A 23,691-nucleotide genomic window follows, 5' to 3' on the forward strand; every position below is an offset into this window, starting at 1 on the left:
TGCTTTTAGGCCTGGGTCTTGGAAGGTACTGTCCATTCCAGGACCTGCCCTAGCCAGGTACTTAAGCACTCCCTTGCTTCAATTTGAACACTGGTTTAAATGCTTTGCAGGATCAGGGCCACAGTGCTCAGCACCTAGCAGGATGGAGCCTTTAGAAAAAATTGTTCTCTGAGGGGTGGAAAAAACCCGACTTTTGTCAGGCTTCTGCTTTATTTATGGCACCGCTTTCAAAAGAAAACCAAGTAAACCAACCCCTGACTTTGGGCTCTTGTGAGGTCAAGTTTCAGCCTGATGTGACTGATAAAAGCAGAGTCAAACTCTTTTTTTTTTTTTTTTTGCAGTCCGTGGTTTTATATATTTTTGAAATCTGGCAACTGAATCAAAGCCAGGCGCCTCTGGGATGGTCCTGGAATTACTCCCTTGTAAGTACATGCGTGTGTGTGTGTGTGAGAGAGAGAGGCTCGGTCACCCTCTCTCCCCACCCCTTTCAAAGAGACACTCCGGGAGGAGTTGGCTGCAGTTTTTTGTTTTCTCTTCCTTTCTTCCGAGGTGATCACTGCCCTGGGGGGTGAGGAGCGAACGGGACCAGCGCTAGTGCACATGAGTCACATCCTGAGGCCACAAAAGGCGGCTGTTGCCTAAAAAAAAAAACCACCCCCGAAAAGTTTCAGCGCGGTTTGTTGTGGGGAGGCGCTTCGCTCTGACTCCGGCGTGGGGTCGCCATTGCGGGAGCGTGTGGCCAGGAACGCTGCCGAGCCGAGCCGAGCGCAGAGGGATCCTGCCTCCGCCAAGAGTTTTCTGCAACTCCCTTTGTCCGCGGCGCGCCCCTCGCTGCCTGCCGCGGCCGGACCCAGCTGCGCTGCGCCGGGCGATGGGGCCGAGCGGGGACAGGACGGGGCCCCGCCGGGCGGCCCCGCGGCTGCTCTGGTGGCTGCTGTTGCTGCTGGCGGCGGCGGCGGTTCGAGCCCAGGAGGAGCCTTCCTGCCACGGCGCCTTCGACTTGTACTTCGTGCTGGACAAGTGAGTGGGCCCCGCGGGGGGCGGCCGGGCGCCCCCCCCCGGCACTGGGTCTGGGGAGAGTGCGTGGGGGTGTAGGGGTGTGTGTGGGGGGGTGTATGGGTGTCTACGTTGGGCTTTGTGTGTGTGTGCGCGCACGTGGGGGTGTAGGTGTGTATTGGTGTAGGTGTGCGTCTCTGCATGGGGGAGTCTGAGTGGGGGTGTAGGTATGCATTGGTGTGTGTGTCTCTGCATGGGTGTGTGTGTGTGTCTTTCTTGGTTGGGGTTCTGGGACAAATTGCATAGTGGGGATACTGAGAGCTACTGAACCAATCTGTAAATCCTGGATATGATGAAATCACTTCAAGCCAGGGGGTGCTGCTGCACCCCGAGTACCCCTAATTTCAGCACCTATTGGTGTAGGGGAGAGGGGTGTGTGTGTGTCTGCATGGGGGTGTAGTTGGTGTGTATGTAGGTAGGGTGTGGGTGTCTGTATGGGTGTAGTTGGAAGGCTTGTGGCTACATGGGATGTCTCTCTATGAGGATGTAGGTGGTGTGTGTCTCTGTATGGGGGTGTAATCGGGGCATGTGTCTCTTTATGGAGGTGTAGTGGGGGGGTCTCTCTTTGTAGGGCGTGTTGTGTGAGTTTAGGTGGGGTGATGATGTGGAGGTTGGGTTTGGGCTGTGTGTGTGGAGAATAGATGGGATGGTGGGGTTGTAGCCGTGTGGGATATAGATGGTCGGTGGAAGTCTCTTTGCGGTTGGTGTGTGTCTGTCTGTCTGGGGTGTGGGTATCCGTATGGAGGTGTAGTTGGGGTGTGTGTGTGTGTCTGTATGGGGGGTGTAGTTGGGGTGTGCATGTAGAGGTTGGGTTTTTGCCTGCCTCTGTGTGTGGAGTATAGGTGAGATGTTGGGGTTGTATCTGTGTTTGGAGCGTAAGCGGGGTTTGTGTGTATGTATCTGCTTGGGATCGTGTTGTTAGGCATAGTTTGTGTCTGTGGGTTGTTGTAGGTGAGATGTGTGAGTGGTGTTGTGTCTCTGTGTGGGTGAACGGGTGTTTGGTGAGGTTATGTTCCATATTGTGTGTCAGTGGGTCATAGCAAAATGTGGTGAAAGAGGGGTTCTGTGTTTGGTTCTCTTGAGATTACTACAGGGTGCCTGGGGAAGTGGCTGTAGATGGTTAATTAATTCAGTTTGGCATTGTCTTTGGAGGTTTGAATTTCCCTGTGCTGGAAGGCGATGAGGATATCTGCCTTGTGGCCTTCTGTGAAAGAGAGGAGGATTCTCTTTTACCAAGAGAGACTGAGCCCTTACTGGGCTATCTGTAGAGCTGATCAAAGAATGGAATGTCTGTTCCTTGGAAAATTCTGATATTCTAACATTTGTTTTCAGTCCAAACTAGAATAAAAAGCCAAAATTTCCCACAAAATAAAAATTCTGAAAAAATTTGATTCAGAGCCATTGAAATGTTCCATTTCAATAATGTCAAAATACTTCATTTTATAAAGTAAACATTTTTTGTTTCAATAATGTCAAAACATTACAATATAATACAATATTAAATACCACACACAAATATAATATTGAATTAATATTTTAATACCATATAAAAGCATCTGTGTTTGAAGATCATGGTTTGAAATTAAACACAAAACAGTCAGAAATTATTCAAGTAGAGAAAGAGGAAGAAGACCCGTCGATTGACGTTTCGGGAGAGATATACCTATCTCATAGAACTGGAAGGGACCTTGAAAAGTCATCGAGTCCAGCCCCCTGCCTTTACTAGCAGGACCAAGTATTGATTTTGCCCCAGATGGCCCCCTCAAGGATTGAACTCACAACACTGGGTTTAGTAGGCCAGTGCTCAAACCACTGAGCTATCCCTATTATTTATATTATATTAATTTGGGAGAGAAGCTGAATCATAAGAAAGAATTTGTCTACTTGGGGGAAGTACATTTAGTGCCATTAAAGAGAGATCTGGAGAACTGAAAAGAGGAATCCAATGTGCATGGGCGGCAGGAATACTGTAGAACTGACAACTGAGTAACAAACAATGGAAAAGTGCGTGCCACATGTGTTTGGTTGGGAAACAGTGGCCCTTACAGAAATGGAAGATAAGAAGATACAGGTAGTAGAAAATAATATACTGAGGAGAATGGCAGGCACGCGGAGGGTAGATGGAGTGTGCATGGAAGAAATGAGAGGGAAGATGCATTTGGGATTCTCAGTGATCAATAGGCTGGAGAGTGCAAGGTTGAGGTGGGCTGGACATGTGATAAGAATGGGAGAATGAGGACCAGCAGAGCGCGGGAGGATGAAGACAGCAAGAAAGGATGTGGAAGACCAAGGATGGGATGAAAAGACTCTGTCAAGAGAAGTTTGAAGAGAAAACGACTGGAACTCCAAGACCTATCAACTTGTGCCAGGGACTGGAGGAAGTGGCAAAGAAAGTGCTCCTCTGACCTACCTGGGAAAAGGAGTTGACATGTGTGAGAGAAGTGAAGTGATAACCGTGTAAAAGAAATGAAACAATAAAGTCAAAATGAAACATTTTTACTGTATTGAAACATCTCAACGTTGTAAGTTCTCTGGGACAGGGAGAAGCCTTTTTGTTCTGTTTGTCCAGTGCCCAGCACAAGGGGCCTGGTCCATCACTAAGCGCTATAGTAACATAAATAATAATGGTTATCAAAACAAAATGAGAAAATCAAAGTGAATCATTTCAACTTTTCCCATTGAAAATTTAATTGAAACTGACACATTCCCACAAAATGTTTTGATTTTTAACTCCCGGTAACTGTGTTTTCTGACAGAGAACTGTGCCATAAACTATTTTTTTTTTTTTGGACCAGCTCTAGTTAACTGCATCTCCTGCCAATCCCTTTTGTGGGGGGATAAAGTTTGTTCATAGTGTGCCGCAGGCATACCATAGTGGTAAGGTAGAAAGGCCCTCAATTTGCGAGAGTGAACGTGTCTCTGTTTTAATCTGTGGACCTGGGAATCACAGAGAAGCACATTATTGCAAAACTGACGTGCAGCTTCCTGTATTGTGCTGTATGCTAAATGCATCATGCTATGCAGTAGATTGACAAATTGTCACAGGAAGATGATGTGGCAGAACTACCATGAACCTGCTGGAGATCATTTGAAATAATGTAGTAATGTATTTTGGCAATACCTATTCCTGCCTCCCTCCCCCTGAAAAAATTAAATGGATGGAAGTATTTAAGTTGTAATCTTTATTGTCTGCTTTCCCTGAACTAAAACATACTCATCTGTTTTGTTTTCTTTTCTTTTCAGATCTGGGAGTGTAGCACAGAACTGGGTTGAGATCTATGATTTTGTAAAACAACTCACAGACAGATTTGTGAGGTATGTTTTCCCTTTGGTAGCTTCTGCTTTTAATTGATATTGGGGTATGTTACAAAAGAAATCCTTCTGGAAGGTTATCGGCTGTAAACCTTTCATAAGCATATAAAGCATTTGAACTCTAGTATTCAGATAAACTGGACAATAAACTCTCACTTTATGATGTCACCATGTTTGCAACTTAGTAAAATGTTAATCTGGAAGGATCTTTAAATATTAGATTCTTAATTTGATCCGGTATTTGATTTGATTATTTTTTTTTAACATTGCTTCTCCCAGAAACAACATCAGTGGATTCTGATATATTATTTCTTTGCATCTATTGTTTAGCATTATCCTAATTTTAGAGGTCACGATAAAGAGATCAGGAAATGTAAAGTGAATATGTGATCCAGCCTAAAAGTAAGGGAACGCTTTTGCTTCTCAAGTGCAGGCATGTGTTTAAAGTTTGCGCCAGTTTAATACATGCATTGTATATATGCAACCAACTTTATTTATAAACAACAATTCTTCCCCTCTGACAAATGTTGCTGTTACAATTTGGCTTGTTATATTTTTGTTTAAATTAAGAATTAGTGTAATGAAACACCTTCCTTAAAAAAAAAAAAAAACCACCCACAGAATACAGGATGTTATGGGAGTTAATTTTTTCCTGTGGAAAATGAAATACAGTAGGCAATTGTAAGCTTGGCCAGCTAATGAAGAGGACATGAATAAGGGTTGCATAATTAAATATTGCTTCCATCCATCTTGCTAAGGTCAAATTGTATGTAAAAGAAGCCTGGGTGACAAAGTTGAAAGTTTGAGAGACTCTGAAGAGGCTTTGGCCATTCTTCCTTTCAGTTAGTGGTGAAAAAAGGGTGTATTTGTTCATTACAAAGCCACTGGTGCATCCTCTTCTGCAGCCAAGTGACACTCCCTTTTGCAACAGCTGGATTAGAGTGTTGGTCTGGCACGATCAGCTGAAGAACACAGAATGTATGAGCCTGATTTTCTAAATGACTTACACCCATATTAAGGCTCTTTTATGCTGCCTGAGTAGTATATAGTGCCCTTATTATACATGACAATCAGACCCCCCCCCCCTTTTTTAATTTAAAAATATTAGTTGTGGAAAGAACAGCAGAGAATTGTTTAGTAGTTGTCTGAGGCTGTTCAGTTCAGCATGCAGTGAAAACACTGAACAGGGTCATTCTAAAAATTCGATGATACCAGTGTGAGCTGTACATCTGCTTTCCATTTTGATTGGTTGGCAGGATGTAGGCCTGCAGCAGTAATATCACACATTTATTTCCTGTGTTACATGCCTATGACTGTGTATGTATGTAGGTATATTGCCCCCACACATCACTCTAGAGTCTGAATGCTCGGATAGTGAAATGAAATAAAGATGTTTGATGAAGAGGATATTTTATGTATTTCTTAATGACCAATTCAGATAGTCAAATCCATTCATAACTCTGAGGTAACTCAAAGGACTCACATTTCAAATGAAAAGATCCCTCTTGTGATCTTCATTAGCTGCTTATGTTATCCAAAGTATTTCAGACTGAAAGCATTGTGTTGTCTCTTTGACAACTGCTTGTGACAACTAAATGGACTTTTTGTCTTTTCTCAGGTAAAACCTCAGTGGAAGGACTAGGACAGTGCCTTAAATCAAAGTAACATGCTGCAGATCTGTCACATATTCACATTATAATTTCTCTGATACTTATGATCAGACAAAAAGTTTTAAAAATTAACACACATGAACTAAAATATAATAATTCAAATTATACTGATGTTTATCCTTATTAATGTTAACCTAATACATTCACATAGCCACACAAATATTATGAATCTTATAATAATTTTCAGTGTATATTTCTCTGATACATTTAGAAATTAAAATGTTATGATTTCAAAAAGGAGAGTTGAGGTGCTGTTAGAACCCATTTTACAAATGTCACTGTCTTGGCCATCAAAAGCATCAATCAGTCTTGGGGGGGGACTAGTCTTCAACTGATGTCTGTTGTATAATTCCTCTTAACATGAGAGGAGTTAAGAATCTACATCAAGGGAAAAGATTGCTCCCTTACTAAATATGTGTTTAGGTCATATTGCTGATTATGGCATACATTTGCACAATAATCCTTTTGAGAGAGTTGCTTTTATCTATTACAAATATCTTTGAAGAACATTGGAACCTGCTCATTGAGAAACTGCAGATAATTAAACTTGGTTTTAAATGAAATAGCCAAATTCAGACCTGGAATAAGTGGGTGCTGGTACTTTAATATTACTAGTATTGTGCCTTCTCACACCCGATATGAATTTGGTCCAAAGTCTTAAATTGTGTCAGGCCCAAACTTTTAAAATGTAAGCTCGCTTTTGCACAGGTCCCAAAATGCCCATAACAACCAGTGCATGTGCATAAATTAGAATTGCACATGTGCAAAAATGGGTGTTTGCAAATCCCCGAGTTGCATACGCATCCATAGTTGGGTGAGTACAAAAATGTACATGCATGCCTTAAAAATGTGAAGCCTCATTCTATTGCAATTGCAAACTGCAGTTCTGTGCATGAATTTTTGAGGTTAAATACCTCAGTTTAACTTGTGTTTATCTACCGCCTATGATAAAGCAAGAAAGAAAACAATAATTTTGCTTCTGCATTTTGCAGAACACCAGGGCAAGAGAGGTATGAGCTCAAGAAGTAAACCAGCTTATTAATTCCCTTTTTCTTCTGCACATTCTTGATTTGTAGTTTGAAAGTGTATGCTTTGGAAATAAGATGATGAGAATAACGCTAATAAAGGCAGGCAAAAAGATGATGGATGGATATACTGTACAAGGTTTTCTTTTCATTTGTCTAAAATGTATGTATTTTTCTTTTCTTTAAAAGCCCTCGGATGAGATTATCCTTCATAGTGTTTTCCACCCAAGCACAAGCCATTATGCCATTAACTGGAGACAGGTTAGTTCATTATTCCTTTTTTTTTAGGGCTTTTACTAGATCAGATGATGTTAGCAAAATGATTGATACTTTCAAGGGGCAGCCAGTATGGAAACCTCAGAATCATAAGGCAACAGTTCATGTCTGGGTTTATTTTTGTGAACATCCCAATGCATGGACCACTAAGTCAGAATGAGCGAGGGAGTTAAATGATCTAGGTTCTTTGTCTCAACTCTGTCACTATCTTGATCACAGGCAAGCCACTTCACCTCCGTATGCTTCAGTTTCTTCATTTGCAAAATGGAGATAATGATGCTTGCTCGTCTTTGTAAACTGAAATCCAGGGATGCAGAAGCTCTGTGTAAATGCTGCGTTCAAGACAAACCTTGTTACATTAAATTAATATCTCCGATAAATGTTACATTTGATATGGAAAAGGTACATAAAACCAGGATTTTTTAAAATAAAAATTCTGAAAACAATTTTATTGATTTCCAAATAGGCATTAGAAGATGTGCTGGTATCTGGGACCAGCCTGAATCAGTGGAGGTCTGATGGACCTTGTAGTTGCTGTTTATTGCCTTGAGTTGAAGAGAGGGTTGAGGAGTTGTTTGCTGCACCTCTTGTCATTTGATTTGCATATCCATGCTGGCATAAGAAGAGACTGCTTGCTTTGTTTTCAAAGGGAAGAAAAAAATGACCACCTCTGGGAAAGTCAGGGAAAGGTTGGAGGGAAAGCTAGGAAGGAAAAAAAGGAAACAGAAGAGAAAAATACACCGTTAGAAGGGGAGACTGTTGCAAAGTGAACTAGTAGAAAAAGTCACATCAGAAACAACAGGAAATCTACATTACAGAACATTGCTTCCTGCAGAGAGTCATTGCAGTGTTTTCAAGGTCACCATTTTAGATTGATCTCATGTCAAACTACTGAAAACTCTGATATTTTTCCCACACGTGCCTTTTGAACCATGTCAAAACAGCAAGGAAAGCCCCAAAACAGAGCAGTTAAGTAGTTTGAGAAAATGCTGATGGGTAGCTCATTTCAAATCATATAAGGAACAATTCTTGGATTATGAACAATTTGTGAAGTAATTAAGCCACATAAACAACTTGTGAGGGACTGAAGTGAGGCGTTCCTCTCTCTCTGGCTTCTTGCAGTTGAGTAACACTAAGGCATGTTTTATTATGTTCAGTTTGTTTATTGGTTTTTATAATAAATAAGCAAATCAAGAAAACAGTATTATTACCAGAGGTATAAGGCAAGATTTGCGGAACTGGGTGCCTCAATTATTCATCTAAATCCATACTTTGGCAGCTGAAAAAGTGGTCTGACTTGAAAAATTGACTTGACTTGAATTTTTGGTCTACGCTATGGGCAGATGTAGAGAGGGGTGAGGTTATAGATCACAACTCTAAATTACTTCAGAGAGTGCAGGATAAGGCGTTTTAGACCTGCTGCAGCACCTGTTGAAGTCAATGGGAGTCTCTTTCTCTTGATTTCAATGGACGCTTGATTCTTTTCAATGCCATATTCCTTCCTGAACGCTGACAGTCACGATTGATACAGTAGTTCACACTATTTTGAATGCCTAGGCAGAATTTTGGCATCCCTCCACAGAAGCACAGGTGCTGTTTCAGTGAGTCGGTGTAGTATGTTCTCAGTCGTGTGAAGGAGTTAAAACATATTTTTCTATGAAAATCAATTCTAGAAAGGAGAGTTCTGGAGGAGCATATTTAGTTATAAGTGAGTTCCTCTTCCTTTCCTTTCTGTCATCCAATATTTCCTGAGGCATCGGTGCACGCAAATACTGAAAAAAAATTACCCTTTTGTGATTCATTGGGGGTTGTGAAAGAAGATGAGGAAGATGGGAAGTAATCACAGTAACTGTATGTACATGACTGAGGGTACGTCTATACTTACCTCCGGGTTCGGCGGTAAGCAATCGATCTTCTGGGATTGATTTATCGCGTCTTGTCTAGACACGATAAATCAATCCCGCAAGTGCTCGCTGTCGACACCGGTACTCCTGCTCTGCGAGAGGAGTATGCGGAGTCGACGGGGGAGCCTGCCTGCCGCGAATGGACCCGCGGTAAGTACCTTGTAGTTCGAACTACGATACTTCGACTTCAGCTACGTTATTCACTTAGCTGAAGTTGCGTATCTTAGTTCGAACTGGGGGGTTAATGTGGACCAGCCCTGAGTAGAGATATTTTTAATGCAGATACGCTTTGAAAAACTTTGATTCTAAATATTAAGGAGTCCAACAGCTGAGAACAACTCAGCATCTTTGACTCTCATTGGCTCCAGCAGGAGATGAGGGGCTCAGCACATTGCAATATTAGGGACTTAGTACCTTTGAGTGACGCAGTATCTTTGATTTCTTATGAATTGTGTTTTGTTACTTGCTAATTCACAAATCTCAGTAAACCACAATGAATTTCCAGTCATTTGTTCAAGTCAGTGAAGTTTTACTGTATTTTAATTAATTGAATGCTAGTCCTTTACAAAGTACAGTTCATACTGATTTTTACAACATATTTCAACTGTATTGACACATATGGTATGAACACACCCTAGAAGTAAAAACCTAAAGTTAAAGGGAACTTTGTGTTGGTGAGAAGTGCCATATTGACAGCCCTGGAGACTAAAATCCTCTTTAGCCACAGAACAGTATAATTTTATCAAAAACCGGTGGCCAGGAAAAGCACATGATACAGGCATCACAATATACTTTGTATACTCCCCTGGCTGCCTGTCTGCTGGCAGATATAACTGTAGTTTCCATATCCTAGCTTCTGCCAACTATAATTAGTGTTTGACTCAGACCTTTGGCCATATGTACGGGGTGTGATCCTGCTGTCTTCACTTAGGCAAAACTCCATTTGATGTTACTGAATACTTTGCATGAGTGAGGACCACAGGATCAGGCCCACAGTCTTTATGCATGATGCTTGTATGGTATGTGGCTTCTCTCCGTATTCTGTTGCACATGCATATCATGAATACACGCAAGAACCAACCCAGCAAAGCATTTCTACAAGCCTAACTTTACACTCATTTATTTTAGCATGGAAGGTCTGCCAGAATGTAGCCAGCCAGAGCGGTATACAAACTGTTGTGCTGCACATGTAACATTCAGAAGAGGCACCTAATTTTCCAGTTACCCACCTTTTTCATACTGAGACGACAAATGAGCCCCAAATATTGTAGTAGAGGCGCATAGTATCACATCAATGAAAATTTGCCAGTTACCTCTGGAAGGGAGTTTTGTGGGAAGTTTGCATTTATTAACTGAGCTAAGATGTGTGAAAAGCACATGTAGGTAGAGAGCTTCTCATTAATTTATGTGATTCAGCTGAGGAGGGGGATATGCAGAGGTTATTCTAGGTAGCGCGTGGAGCATATTGTGCACAGATTTGGGATGAAACTTCCCTGTTTTTGTCAAATGACACATTTTCTCCTTCAAGTATGCGTGTGCTTCCTAATACACCTGTTGGATTATAGCAATTTTGTGGTACAGCTGCATTTTGTTGGAGAAGACATTGACAATCCCTGATACATGTTTTTGGGGGATGTACTTACTGGGAATCAGAGTGTACTCTCAAAGGCCAGTTGATGGTGATGTACTCAAGCTATCCTGACTAATAATGCGAGATGCCAGAGTGGGATGGTAAATAAATACGAAATTGGAACTGGCCTAAAAGAACTTAGAGCCCCAATTCGTAAAACTCAGGTTCACAAATCAGAGTAATCCTCTGTCGAATTTAACTTGTGTGACCTGAGGCTTATGTAGCAGACAATTCCAGCCAACACTGACCTCAGCAGTATTAATTTCCAAGGGCAAAGCCTTTCGCTAGCAAGAACTGGCATTCAGCATTATCTTCAGCATATTTTTTCAGATGTGCTCTCCATCACTATCAAGTAACATTTTGTTCCCTCTCTTTGTGCCTGTCAGAAATACATTTGTTCACACTAATGCAAAGGAAGTTGGTCTCTGCTACGAAGTCAGTCTGTATGTGACGTATCCTTGTAGGGGCTTGATCCAGTTGATGGAAGTCTGTAATATCCATTGTCTTTAATGGACGTTCGATCAGGCCATGTATCTTGACAGAGAGTACCATCTATGGTCTTGTCTTGTCTTCATTAGCAAGACTTTTAAAATTGCTAACATGTTAGCAACATTCAGAGCCCTAGCGTAGACAGGCCACTGGCTGCTGACACCATTTTCAGTGCTATATCAAGGCAGGGTTACATGACACGGTGTCAAAAACAGTGTCAGTAGCTGTTGGGTTGTCTGGACTAGGGCTTCCAGTGTTGTCAGCATCTGTTCAGCTGATAAATGCCATGTAGTAATTCAGTCCGCATGAAGAATTGCAGAGCTACCCTAGACCAACTAAAGAGGGAAAGTCAAGGTGTGTGCTCAGCCAATGGCAGATGCTGGTATGTTGTAGTTTATTTTACGTTGGGTCTCAGTGCTTAGTACTATTGCATCCTTAGACTGTCTAGACCAAATTCTGAATTGAGTCGTGCACCACGCAGTCCAGTGACGGCAGTGCAATCAATGCAGAGTGAACAGTATTCTTTAAGTCTTATGTCAGACCTGAGTCAGCCACCCTTATTCATATTAAATAGCACCTGACTTCATGAATAGACCCGCTGAAATAAATGGGTGTACTCCTGGGAGGGTACTATTCACTGTGAGAAAGGGAAGCAGAACTGGGACCATAGAGAGGAAAGACATGGGGTGAATGGCAGAACTCCCATTGAATTCAGTAGGGCCAGTATTTCACCGATGGTCCTTGACCTTAGGAGTTTACAATCTAGGTTAGACAAGACATGATGGAAGCCTTGTAAGAAGGGTGTTACTTGCTTTATGCTGCTTGTGGAGATATTATCTAAGTAATTACGAAGCGCAGAAGAAAGAACAGACAGGGTAGCTATTATAGATTAAATATGCCTTTTCTAAAAGACAGAGGTGTGATGCAGCACATATGTTGAATTGAGAAGAGATGTTATATTTGTAATCATTCAGCCCAAACACAGACAGGCTGCAAGTTACAGACTGTAGTGAACGGATTGATTCCCCCCCGCCCGCTCCCTCCACCTTTTGTGTGACTTAAATCATAAGAGAGCCCTGCAGAGCTCTAGAATTCATTATTATGATGATTATTTATTTGTACTGCAGCAGGGCCTAGGGACCCCAACCAGCAATCCTAGCCCCATTATGGTAGGCACTGTACAAACATAGAAAGACGCTCCCTGCCCTGAACAATTTACAATCTGGTGGCTTCAGCAACAGGTACAGAACTGGGGAGAGCCGCAGAGTCCTGGATAGTTCTGGGAGTGGGCGGGGGTAGGGTGGGGGTGATGGTAGCATGAACCCCCTTGTTACAATGCCTGCTTTGGTATTGGAAGATAGATAGTGACCTGCTCCCTGCTGCTGCAGAAGGGACAATTTTTGTTGCCAAAGATTTCACCAGAACCAACTGCAAAAAGAGGCCTGGAGGTGCCAGTGTGTCCTGTGAGGCCTGGTCATGAGACATACTGGATAAAACTGAGCTGATTGTACAAGAGCTATTTTTGCAATGTGAAATCTGTTTCAGAAACTGGAACTTCAGTTGCTGTTTGTTTCTTGGCAAGCAGAACATTAATGCCTGTGGACATGCTGCCACTCATTTCTGGCAAGCACTAAGTATGTGGCTTATAATCTGCATTCATACATAATCAGTTTCAAGTTGTTTCTATAGCTGCTGAATGTAAAATATTTGGATCAAACAGATTGTATTGCCTTACGTAACTTGTTCTCTTCCGTCTATTTAACACAGAATCTCTTCCTTTGCAATTGCAACTGTCAATATGGATATCAGTTGCTGAATGCAAATTGAAATTTACATCTACATATTGTACTTCTGGAGTAAAGCTTCTAAACGTAGAGAAACTTAATCAGTGGAACAAATGACTTGTGCATGGCATTCGGGCTGGGTGGCGTTCCAATTCTTTCTTTCTTTGTCTGCCCTAAGGAAGGGTTTCATGCAGTCTGGAAATACTTTCCTAGCCAATCCCTCACTCTCCCTCATTGTCATCTGTATTTGTTGTGTTCTGTGCATTCTGGGCCAAATGACAATCTCCTTACTAGGGCAAATGCCCATTGACTTCATTAGAAGTTTGCCCAAGTGAAAACTGACTGAGAATCTGAGGCTGTGGCCCTCTTAATGTAATCCTTTTATTTTTGCTACTACTGACTGCATTCAAAATATTTCCTTTACTTCTGCCTACTTGCTTCCACAGCCCCATCCCCTTAGTATCTGAGCACCTCACAGTCATTGGTGGATTTATCCTTTCGGTTTTCCAGTAAAACAGAGAAACAGTGTTGTCCACTTTTTACAAATGAGGAACTGCAACCCATAAAGGTTAAATGACTTCCCTGAGGTCACACACAGGGTCTGTGGCAAAGCCAGGAATTGAACCCAGCTCTCCTGAATCCCAGTTCATTGCTTTAACCACAAGAACATCCTACAAATGCTGAAAGAATGAACAGATTTTTTTTTTATTTAGAAAACGGACTTTAATTAATTATTGTAATACTGTTTTAGCACCCTCCAGCTCATGAATTACCTCCTGTCAGTACGTATGAAGGTGTATCATTCCATTATGCTGCTTGCAGAAATAAAGTTGTGGATCTTGGTAGAATTCTTCTTTAATTTGCGTGTGCCTGGAAGCTAAGTAAATGCAGGCGAGCAAGCTAAGTAAACTTCAAAAAGTATGACACAATTTCCAGTGAACTGTTCTAGAGTTGGTACATGGACCTTTGTTTGCAGTATAAGCTCCATCTGAAACATTCCTCTTGAATCTGACTCTTTCTGAGTCCCCAAAGCATAGTGTCACTTAGGCATACCATATTGGTTACCAAAGCACAGCTTTCGTTGTGATTTTAAATTTGTCTCTGCACAATGTTTATGAGCGGAAATGATTTTTTTTTTCATGTTTTAATTTCAGGGTCATACTGTAGCCCTTTTATACAATGGGACATATAGAACATCAAAACCTATTAGTTTTACCAATTGTCAATGTGATTTTTAGCATCATTTATTGATTGAACAACCTTTGGTCTTGTTTTCTAATTATTCGCAGAAGTGTAATCAATCAGGGCCTTCAAGATTTACGTAGTGTGAAGCCAGCTGGTGATACATACATGCACGAAGGATTAAAACTAGTAAGTTTTAATAGGCTTATAATTGAAATAAAAGTCTGTTCTCCCATGACTTGAATGCCCTGTTGAAGTAACAACAAAACAATATGCATTTAAAACATTTTGCATGCATTTTTTTGTTACTGGATCTTACATCCAATAGTCTTTAAGGGCCAAATCCCAAGGTCCTTACTCAAGCAAAGATTGTTCTGCTAGGAGGAAAAACTCATGTAGGGGCTTGGAAATCCTGTGAGGTTTGCCTTATGGAGTTTCTTTTGTATTGTTTCCTAGGCCTGGTCTACACTAGGCGGGATCAATCTGAGATACGCAACTTCAGCTACGAGAATAGCATAGCTGAAGTCGACGTATCTTAGATCGAATTAGAATTACTTACTTCATGTCCTCGTGGCACGGGATCGACGGCCATGGCTCCTCCGTCGACTTTGCTTCCGCCTCTCGCACTGCTGGAGTTCAGCAGTCGACAGGAGAGCGATCGGGGATTGATTTATCGTGTCTACATTACACGCGATAAATCGATCCCTGATAGATCGATTGCTATCCGCCGATCCGGGTAGTGTAGACATACCCCTAGAGTCAAGAGGTGGACCTTAGTTTTCCCATATGGAATAAGTAACTAACACTGTATAACAGTTAAAGAATTGGTATAGTAAATAACCACAGCTTTATAGTGTTGCTATTATTATTACAGAACATTAATAGAGCATCTAAAAGGTTCATGTTTATTTACAAACATAGATAAAGACATGGGCCAAAATATTCCATAGGGACTAGTGATTTTAGCTCCCTTAATTTTTGGGTATCCAATTCGCAGTCTTGTTGACTCTTGTAATTTTATTGAGTCTCACAATATTTGATGTTTAATTTAAAGGCCCAGGTCCTGGGGACCAGGGACTCTGTGAGAATCTAACTTTTCATCAATAAGAAAAAGTAAGTTTCTAGCCATCACGGTTGTGGAGAAAAGTTTGACACTGTGACGTAAAGGGCTGAAAAATTAGAAGACAAATAAAAAGAGCCCCAAATTTGTTGTTTAAAAAAAACCTTATTCTTTTAAATCTGATTTCATTATATTTTGGGGCCTGTCTAATGATTTTTTTAAGGTTTGGGGTTGGCAATATTGAAAGTGAGACCCCTTAAAGGGACATGATCATCAAAAATTGCAGAGTATGACAATCGTACTGCTTTAAATGTGTGTCAGTTTGTGGACCCAAACGCTTGGGCTCTTAAAGTCACTAGTAACTTTGGAAAATGTTGGTCATGTTCCTTAGCCTAAACAAATTACAATCCAAGGCTGTGATCCAACTATGGTTTAAATTAATGAAAGGATGATAGGTAGAGGGGAGATGGGGGATTGCTTGAAGAGGTGAATTCTAGGGATGGATTTGATCATTCAGTCTTATTTGGATTATTTCAGATGGCTGCATTCGTTTAGTAGAAGTACCTTGGTTATAAGTTCGGATAGGACTGCAAACTGGATAATTATTGTTCATTTTCAGGCAAATCAACAAATTGAGGGTGCAGGAGGCTCAAAGTTCTCCAGTATAATCATTGCTTTGACAGATGGTAAATTGGATGGTCAGATCCCCTTGTATGCAGAAAAAGAGGTGAGTACCGAACTGCAACTGTCTGTTACATTCTGCTGTGTTTTTGTGTGTGTATAGCCTGGTGTGTAAATAGTGTATTTCTTTCTTCTTTCTATTTTGAAACAGGCAAATAAGGCCCGAACTTTAGGGGCTAGAGTTTACTGTGTTGGGGTCCTTGATTTTAAACAAGAACAAGTAAGTGCATTGTTGTTATTACTAATTATGTCATAATTCAAGTTTTTATAAGGCAGCCATCACTGTGGTAGATGAGTGTACTTTACTTATGTTGGAACAGTCCAATATCTTCTCCAGAGCAGGAAGTAGATACTTAGGCATTTGCTTATTAATAGACGTAAAAAGAATGAGTGGATGCCACTGTTCTATTACATAAAAGATCTCTCAGAAATGAATTACACTTATTGATAGCCGCCTGAACCAGATCATTTAGGTAAACTTTCCATTCAAATGTTAACCAGCTTAGACCACAGCTTGCATGAGTACAGTGGCTATAGATAAGCTTTGAGTTGACAGGGGACAATAGTCTTTGTTTTGGAAAACAAAAGAAGGACTATTGTTTTTTTTTCATCAACTGAAGATGTATCTATAGGTCCTGTGCTCATATAAGCTGATCATTTGCAGAATTAGCACTATAGAGCGGATGGAAATGGAGTAGGAAGACTTGGACTTTAACTGGAAAAGTGTACAGAAGGAACCTTAAAGAAAGGGTATGTGGAAAGACTTTGTAAAGTAAGATGAAGGGAAGCAGAAAATTTGCACCACCTATCTCTCTCTCAGTTTTAGTGCTGATTTTTAACTCCACTCCAAGAAGAGAAGTAAAATGATTGTCTGAAATGGTCTGTATTTAGGGATCCTCTTACTCTGGTTTTATTTGAATTTGAGTGATTACCATACAGTGGGATTAGCTGTATATCAGGTTGCAGCAAGTACTCCTGCTCAGAAAAAACATAACTGCTCTTTTAACTGTGGGCCAGAATGTCCATGGGATCCAGGATTTCCATTCTCTTGCTAAATGATAGAGCCTGTTGCTTTTAGACCGATGTTTAGATTTTCAGGCTGAAAAATATTGTGCAATGTGTTTGGTCTGCCAAGTTATTTGTGTTTGTTTTTCAAAGCTTGAAAGAATTGCTGATACAAAAGAACAAGTCTTCCCTGTCACTGGAGGATTCCAAGCGCTTAAAGGAATAATTAATTCTGTGAGTATTATTAAACACTCATTCTCAGAACTTTTGATGGATTTTAGAAGCAATTTCTTGATTTCTGTGGAGGCTTGGTTTTTGCCAGGAAGGCAATTGCATTATAATTAGCTAGGTTTAGTCTAAAGGCCTGCAAGGAGCTGATTGCCTTCTGAGAGGTGCTGAGAGCCCTCCATTTCCATTGATTTCATTGAGCCGAATTGGGCCCTAAATTCATAGTTCCCAGTCACTGGTATCTGCAATACATTTACCCTTCTTACCTTAGTGATGCATTTCCATACATTGCTGTTGCCTGCCATCCACTGAATTGCATGTGGTCTGGCCCAGTATAGAGTTAGCAAAATGCAAGCTTAGGTGAGTTTTCCTAAATCAAGGGGATGAGGTGGAAACTTTTACAGTTAAGGGCTTAGTCTGGTGATGTGGTACAGCTGTTCAAAAGAGTTTGCTAACAACTGGCTTTAAAGTATTCCATAAGCTAGTTATGGTACTAACCAGAAATTAGTAAGAATATGGAAGTATTCCGGAAGCATCACTTTGGCCTCTGCTTTTACCCGCTTTTTTTCCCTGTAAGAACACTGTCTTTTAGTTTGGTTTGTTACTCCTGCATTTTATGCGTTTCACCAAAGGGTCCCGTTAATGAGTGTGGGTGAATGAACTGATTGCAGTGATTTGTTTGAAAGGGATATGAAGGGATGAAACCAAGAGACGCGGTTCATGCTTTTGATGTGGTCAGTGACGAGGCTATATTTTAGTTGGTTCGCTCAAGTAGGCATCTTCAGTTGTATGGACCATAACTTACATATTTGGTTTTAGAGGAAATTCAGTGTCGTTTGGATAATCGTCAGAGCACCAGTGCCTTAAAAGATGATGTTTGTTATTGTTGTTAATGATTTGTGTTGCGGTAGGTGCATAAGAGCTCTGGCCACGGACAAGGACCGCACTGTGCTGGATGCTGTACAAACCCAGAACAAAAAGGCTGTCCCTGCCCCAAAGAGTTTGCTATCGAAGTATAAGGCAAAAGACAACAGATGGATGCAGACAGACAGAGGAGTAGAAGGAAACAATGCAACTGTTGGTCAGCGTGATAGGCAGTGAGCTCAAGCTGGTTTAAGCTCCATATGTTGTTCAATACCGCTTTTATTCATAAAGGAAAATAGTGCAAACTGAATGTCAAATGTAAGGCTATAATATAATAATGAATGAAGCTCTCTTCCCAAGACAGACCCCACTGCTGTTCCCCCTCCATCCGCCCCTTTTTTTTTTTTTTAAACAAAGGACACTACTTATAACTAAGTCATGAAATCATGAACTTGTCACTACTTTTCCATTGAATAATGTGGTTTTTCTCTAGAAGTTACTGGTATAGATTAAACTATTTTTTCTTCTCTTTGCTGATATATTGTTTCAGAAGATTCCTCGTCCAGTCTAAAGAGATGCAATCAATCTGTTCAGGCTCTTACTGCATCTCCCTTAAGAGATAGTAAATCCATGTGGCAAATGCTAGGGAATGCCTGTTTGTCAGTATTTTGAAGACTTTAAGGGCCAGTTCCTTTGCTGCTGTACATCGGCCCAGCACAGTTAATGGAGCAAAACTGATCTACACCAGCTGAGTATTTGGCCTTAATTGTTTAATGTCCTTGGAAACCCCATGACCTAAACATTTATAATGTTTTTCAACTATATATGGCAAGAGTCAACCTCATAAATACAAGGAGTATCAGTTTGCACCTCCTAGTTCTAGCAAGGGCTGCTGTTTCCTTGTTAGAGGCTAAGCGGTGGTTCCATCATGCTCCTCTCTCAGGTTTTGAAGGATAGGGGAAGTATAGTTTCTCATAGGCTTTCCTTAGGAGCCCAACTTGTGGAAGGTACAATTAGGATGTGTAGAGTCAGTGCATCCCCTAGCTGGTTTGGTCACCCGCTTTAGCTGGTCAGTGACACCCATTTTTGAGGCTGCATTTGTTGTCTGTCAGACCCCTGGCAGAGATGGCTGAGAAGAGGGTCTGCGTACCTGCATTATTTCACCCCAAGAACTATGAGCCACCATGGGCCCTGTGCCCTGGCAGAAACTGATGTACACTGGGGTGAATTTAATCTTTAGTTTTTCAGGGTGGGATTTCAAAAGCTCTTAAAGAGTTCAGCACCAAACTCCCGTTGAAATTCAATTCCCTTTGGTGCTTGTGAAAATCCCATCCTTAAAATATGATGTGCTTCATCCCAGAAATACTGTGTGGGAATGACTGGCTTTTTAAGGAAGATCTAGTCTAGATCGTAAACGCATGGACTATTCCTTATAAGCTGTAACTGAGTGCTTGAATAGCGTAGATTTTTATTTAACAGACAGCAGTTTGAACAAATGTTTCAGGGCTTAGCTAATTGCTTGTATATTTCCAAGAAAAGCGTGTGTTGCAGCTATTCAGGTTGTCTGGAAACACAAGAAAGGGCTCATTTCGGTTATGTTTGTTGGGATAAATAAAAAATTATCTGGTTGTTGATTTGGTGGTTTAGATTTTTAATTTTTGTTCTTAAAGTCCTGAAAAGTTCTGGCTTTACAGCCCTTGACTCCAACTTCAAGGATTTAAATGCTTTGAGAAGCAGTCTGAAAAATCCATTGGCATCCATTTTCCCCCTGGAAAATGTTATCCATGTGGAAGCTGGACAGTGGGACACTGTCAATATCATTTGCTCATTTCTAGGGCAGGGATTGAAACATCCATACATTAGTAATGGGTCTTTGGCTAACTTTTTCCACCACAGGGAAAGACTCCGGTAGTGGGGAAAGGCTCTGACAGAGAGAGGCAATAGGGAAGGGAAAGGCTGGGGGCAGCTGCCAGGGTCTTTCTCTGCCGCCTCCCCACTGCCAGAGCCTTTCACTGATGAATGTAGCCACCCACTGCAGTGTGGACACCACCTGCCTTTCACTGTGGTGGGAAGCTACATGTACCCCCCATGCTGCCACCAGTGGTGTGCAGTGCAACATAGACATAACCTTTGAAAAATTCTAGCCCAAATCCTGAAGTTCTTTCTTAGTTTTTACTTGCTCCAATTCCCAATGAAGTCAGCAAGGATTTACCCATCTACGTATTGTGCCACATTTCTTTTGAATAATATCCCCATATACTGTATTTGAACAATTTATTTTATTTATGCATACTTCTGTGCGGTGATAACTCACATGAAGTTCTGTAAGCTTTTCTGGCATTGTTAATATCCAGCTTTACAAAGTATCAAATGAACAAAGTTGTCAGAGTAAATAAATCTACGCAGAAAGTCTAGTAGCTTAAAAGAAAAATGCTGAAGGCAAGTTGGTTACCCTATCAGGAATGGTTTACTGATTTAGTTTGGCTGATAATTATGTGGAAGTATGGCTTCATGAGCAAACGGAAGAAATACAGTGGCAATGTGAGATTTAAGAGCTTAGGAGTGCACCGTTGCTTTCACAGTGTGATATTTTGGTACCATATGAGGAGCTCAAATGTTTTCTAATATGGACGGGATTTAATTAAGATATTTCTTCTCTATTAAAGCACCATTCAGGAATGGCTATTTGGAGTGTAATAACCACATCAGTGTTCTAGGGACCAGTGTTGTAAGCGGCTGACCATCTTGAACACCTATGGTCTTTGTTGGGAGTTAAAGGATGGTGAGCACGTTTCGAGGAGATGGCCTAGTACATTGGAGGATCCATGTCCTGATTCAGGAAGTATCTAACTTAGAACACTTCAATGGGACTTCAGCATGTGCTTGAGAAGTAGTCCAGGACCTTAAAAAAATAACCCCAAGCTGAGATTTTCAAAGTTTCCTAGGAGATCCCGGCGCCCAGTTTCCATTAATATGAATCGGAATTGAGTATCCAAATCCCTTAGATGCAGTTTTGAAAAATCTCAACCACAAGTGGAAATGTTCTTCTTCATGAAGTCGCATAAGAATCAAGCTTGTTCTAAAAAAAGTTGTATTGGAAACATTCCTATTTATACACATCTGGAAATTTTACCGCTTTAGCTCTATTTTCTTAATGGTTTCAATTGATTCTGAAATGAACATTGTTGTGGAAGCGTTCTACTGAGAAAAAGCAGCAGGCTCTAGTGATTAAAACACAGAGCTGGGAGCCAGATGCGGCCTACATTTTAATCTCTTTCCCTCCCTTCCTCCACCCACACTCCTCCCCCCCAAATCCTAGTTTTCCTAACGAAGCTCTTATGCTGGAGCTCCACAGGGTTGGGGTTCTGCAGGCTTATGGGGTGAGCAGGGGAACGAACAGGCACTCACTGAGATGTCCTTCCTGGTTGAGCCTCTGTTATTCCAGTAGATATCCAGTTGTAAATCAAATCGATTTGAAAACAATTCACTTTGCTAGGACCATCTTCCCTGCTGCTGTTGTACTGACTGGGAACTCCATTCCACTGCTGTACTGCTCTTCCAGTGGGGATAGGTGACAGGGATCTCAAAGGAAGGGGGCCAGCAAGGAGGCAGCAGTCCTTGGACATCTTGGCCCGCATGGGAGTGGGTCTCTTCCTGCTGCTTGTTCCTCAGGGTCCACATGATTGGGAGGCTGCATTCCAAATCTTAAATCAGTCTGACTTGATCTAGACTTTTCTCCGGCTTGCAGAAAGGTTCACATTTTGAGTTTCGCCTGCGTTTGTGGAATGTTCAGTTATGGACACTGTGTACAGTTGAACATGTGGTCTTGAGATCTAAATTGCTTGAATAAACCTGGTTCTGAAAAACAAAATAAACGAAAGGATCCTGATTCTATCTTCACATGTGCATGCAGAATTCCCACGGATTTGGGTGCAGTGAGTGGAAGTTGCATGGCTGTTTCTGAGAGCAGAACTGGAACAGAGTACACCTTTAAAAGTAACATTCGTTTTAAAATATGGATTTCTCTTTAGTAACTTCATTAAAGTATGTGACCGGCTATAATTAGACATCACTTCGCTTTCATATTACGAGTTGACAGTGCATAATGTGGGAAGTAAAATATTCTCTCATATTTAAAACAACCCCAAACACTTATCAGATAAGGCTGCAGGAACTTGATGCTTAACAGACACTAAAAGGGAAACAGCTTAAAAAAAACAACCCTCCCTCTGAACATTTTTCTGCTGTAACAGGTTGTACCTAAGATTATTATAACTCATTATAATTATAATATGAGATTAGAGAGAGAAATATTTGTCTCTGTTGTTTTAATTGATTATTTTGTGTATAGTCAATTTTACTGTTTCCCTTGTAGAGTAAGTTCAGGGCTTTCATAGAGGAAGAAGGGAGAGAAAAACACCATTTTAAAAACAGTCCAACATGATTGTCAAACCATATACATTACATCTCTACCTCGATATAACGCTGTCCTTGGGAGCCAAAAAATCTTACCGTGTTATAGGTGAAACCGCGTTATATCGAACTTGCTTTGATCCACGAGTGCGCAGCCCCCTTCTCCCCCCCCCGTAGCACTGCTTTACCACGTTATAGCCGAATTCGTGTTATATCGGGTCGCGTTATATAGGGGTAGAGATGTAGTTATAAATATAAACAACTTTTAACTGAATCTTTTAAAACTGAATAGATTCCAAATGGACTGGGTCCATTTAGCATGGGATGAAACCCACTCCCATTAAGAGAAAATTGTAGCTTTCTCAGAAAACATAAAAATTAGGCTGAACATTCAAAATTAAGATTACAAGATACATATGAAATCCAAAGTTCATCATCTAGCATGGAGAGGCATCATGCCATGGGGCAGAATGGTAATAGTCTGTCTATATACTGCTCCAGTGGAGCTGTGCCTTGAGTCTTGCCGTCGGTTCTGCACACCTCACTACTGAAATGATATTGACAAATTGGAAGAAGTTCAGCAAAGAGCAACAACCTTGGGAATGGGAGGGCCTGGCGGGATTGATTTATTGCGGTGTTACTAATAGAATGAACTAATGTGGGCCATATTCCCAGATTCTCATTGGGTGGTATTTTACTCTGCCAGTGGTCCCTTTGAAATTAGTGGGGCTGTTTGTTGGGTAGTAGGTAACTCTATATGTGCCACACTATCAGCATCTGGTCCTGTAAGCACTTCTTGACTAAGTGGTGACTTGGGGAAGATGGGGCATGATAAGTTTAAGACAAAAGTTGGAGAGGAATTATTTAGGGTGATAAAAGGAGCATAACAAGGAGTCCTAGAACTAAATTAAGGGACCCAGGTGGAGTAGTTTTATTCATCCATCAAAAAAAAAAAATACCTTTAGTGTTGGGTTTTTGTTTTTGAATCAGTAACAATGGAAAAAGGCTTAAGAATAGATCTTCTGCCTGGACTGGTAAAATTTCCTTGCAATTTTCAAGGCTCATATATACAGATACACACAATACTGTATTTAAAGCATCTTTATTATGAT

General features: G+C 41.1%; 1 protein-coding gene across 2 annotated transcripts in view; it reads left to right on the plus strand.

Annotated features, from left to right (window-relative positions):
- Nucleotides 1–490: 490 nt before the first annotated feature.
- ANTXR2 (ANTXR cell adhesion molecule 2) overlaps nucleotides 491–23,691 on the plus strand; it is a 176,099-nt gene continuing 152,898 nt past the window's right edge. For both annotated transcript variants that reach the window (XM_054029912.1, XM_054029913.1), the window contains exons 1-7: nucleotides 491–1,020; nucleotides 4,300–4,371; nucleotides 7,253–7,324; nucleotides 14,436–14,517; nucleotides 16,008–16,115; nucleotides 16,221–16,289; nucleotides 17,228–17,308. In XM_054029912.1, the coding sequence (XP_053885887.1) occupies nucleotides 872–1,020; nucleotides 4,300–4,371; nucleotides 7,253–7,324; nucleotides 14,436–14,517; nucleotides 16,008–16,115; nucleotides 16,221–16,289; nucleotides 17,228–17,308 (633 nt within the window). In that variant the 5' untranslated portion in view covers nucleotides 491–871. The remainder of the gene's footprint in view (nucleotides 1,021–4,299; nucleotides 4,372–7,252; nucleotides 7,325–14,435; nucleotides 14,518–16,007; nucleotides 16,116–16,220; nucleotides 16,290–17,227; nucleotides 17,309–23,691) is intronic.

Source organism: Malaclemys terrapin, chromosome 5 (genome assembly GCF_027887155.1).
Source record: "Malaclemys terrapin pileata isolate rMalTer1 chromosome 5, rMalTer1.hap1, whole genome shotgun sequence".
NCBI lineage: Eukaryota > Metazoa > Chordata > Testudines > Emydidae > Malaclemys > Malaclemys terrapin.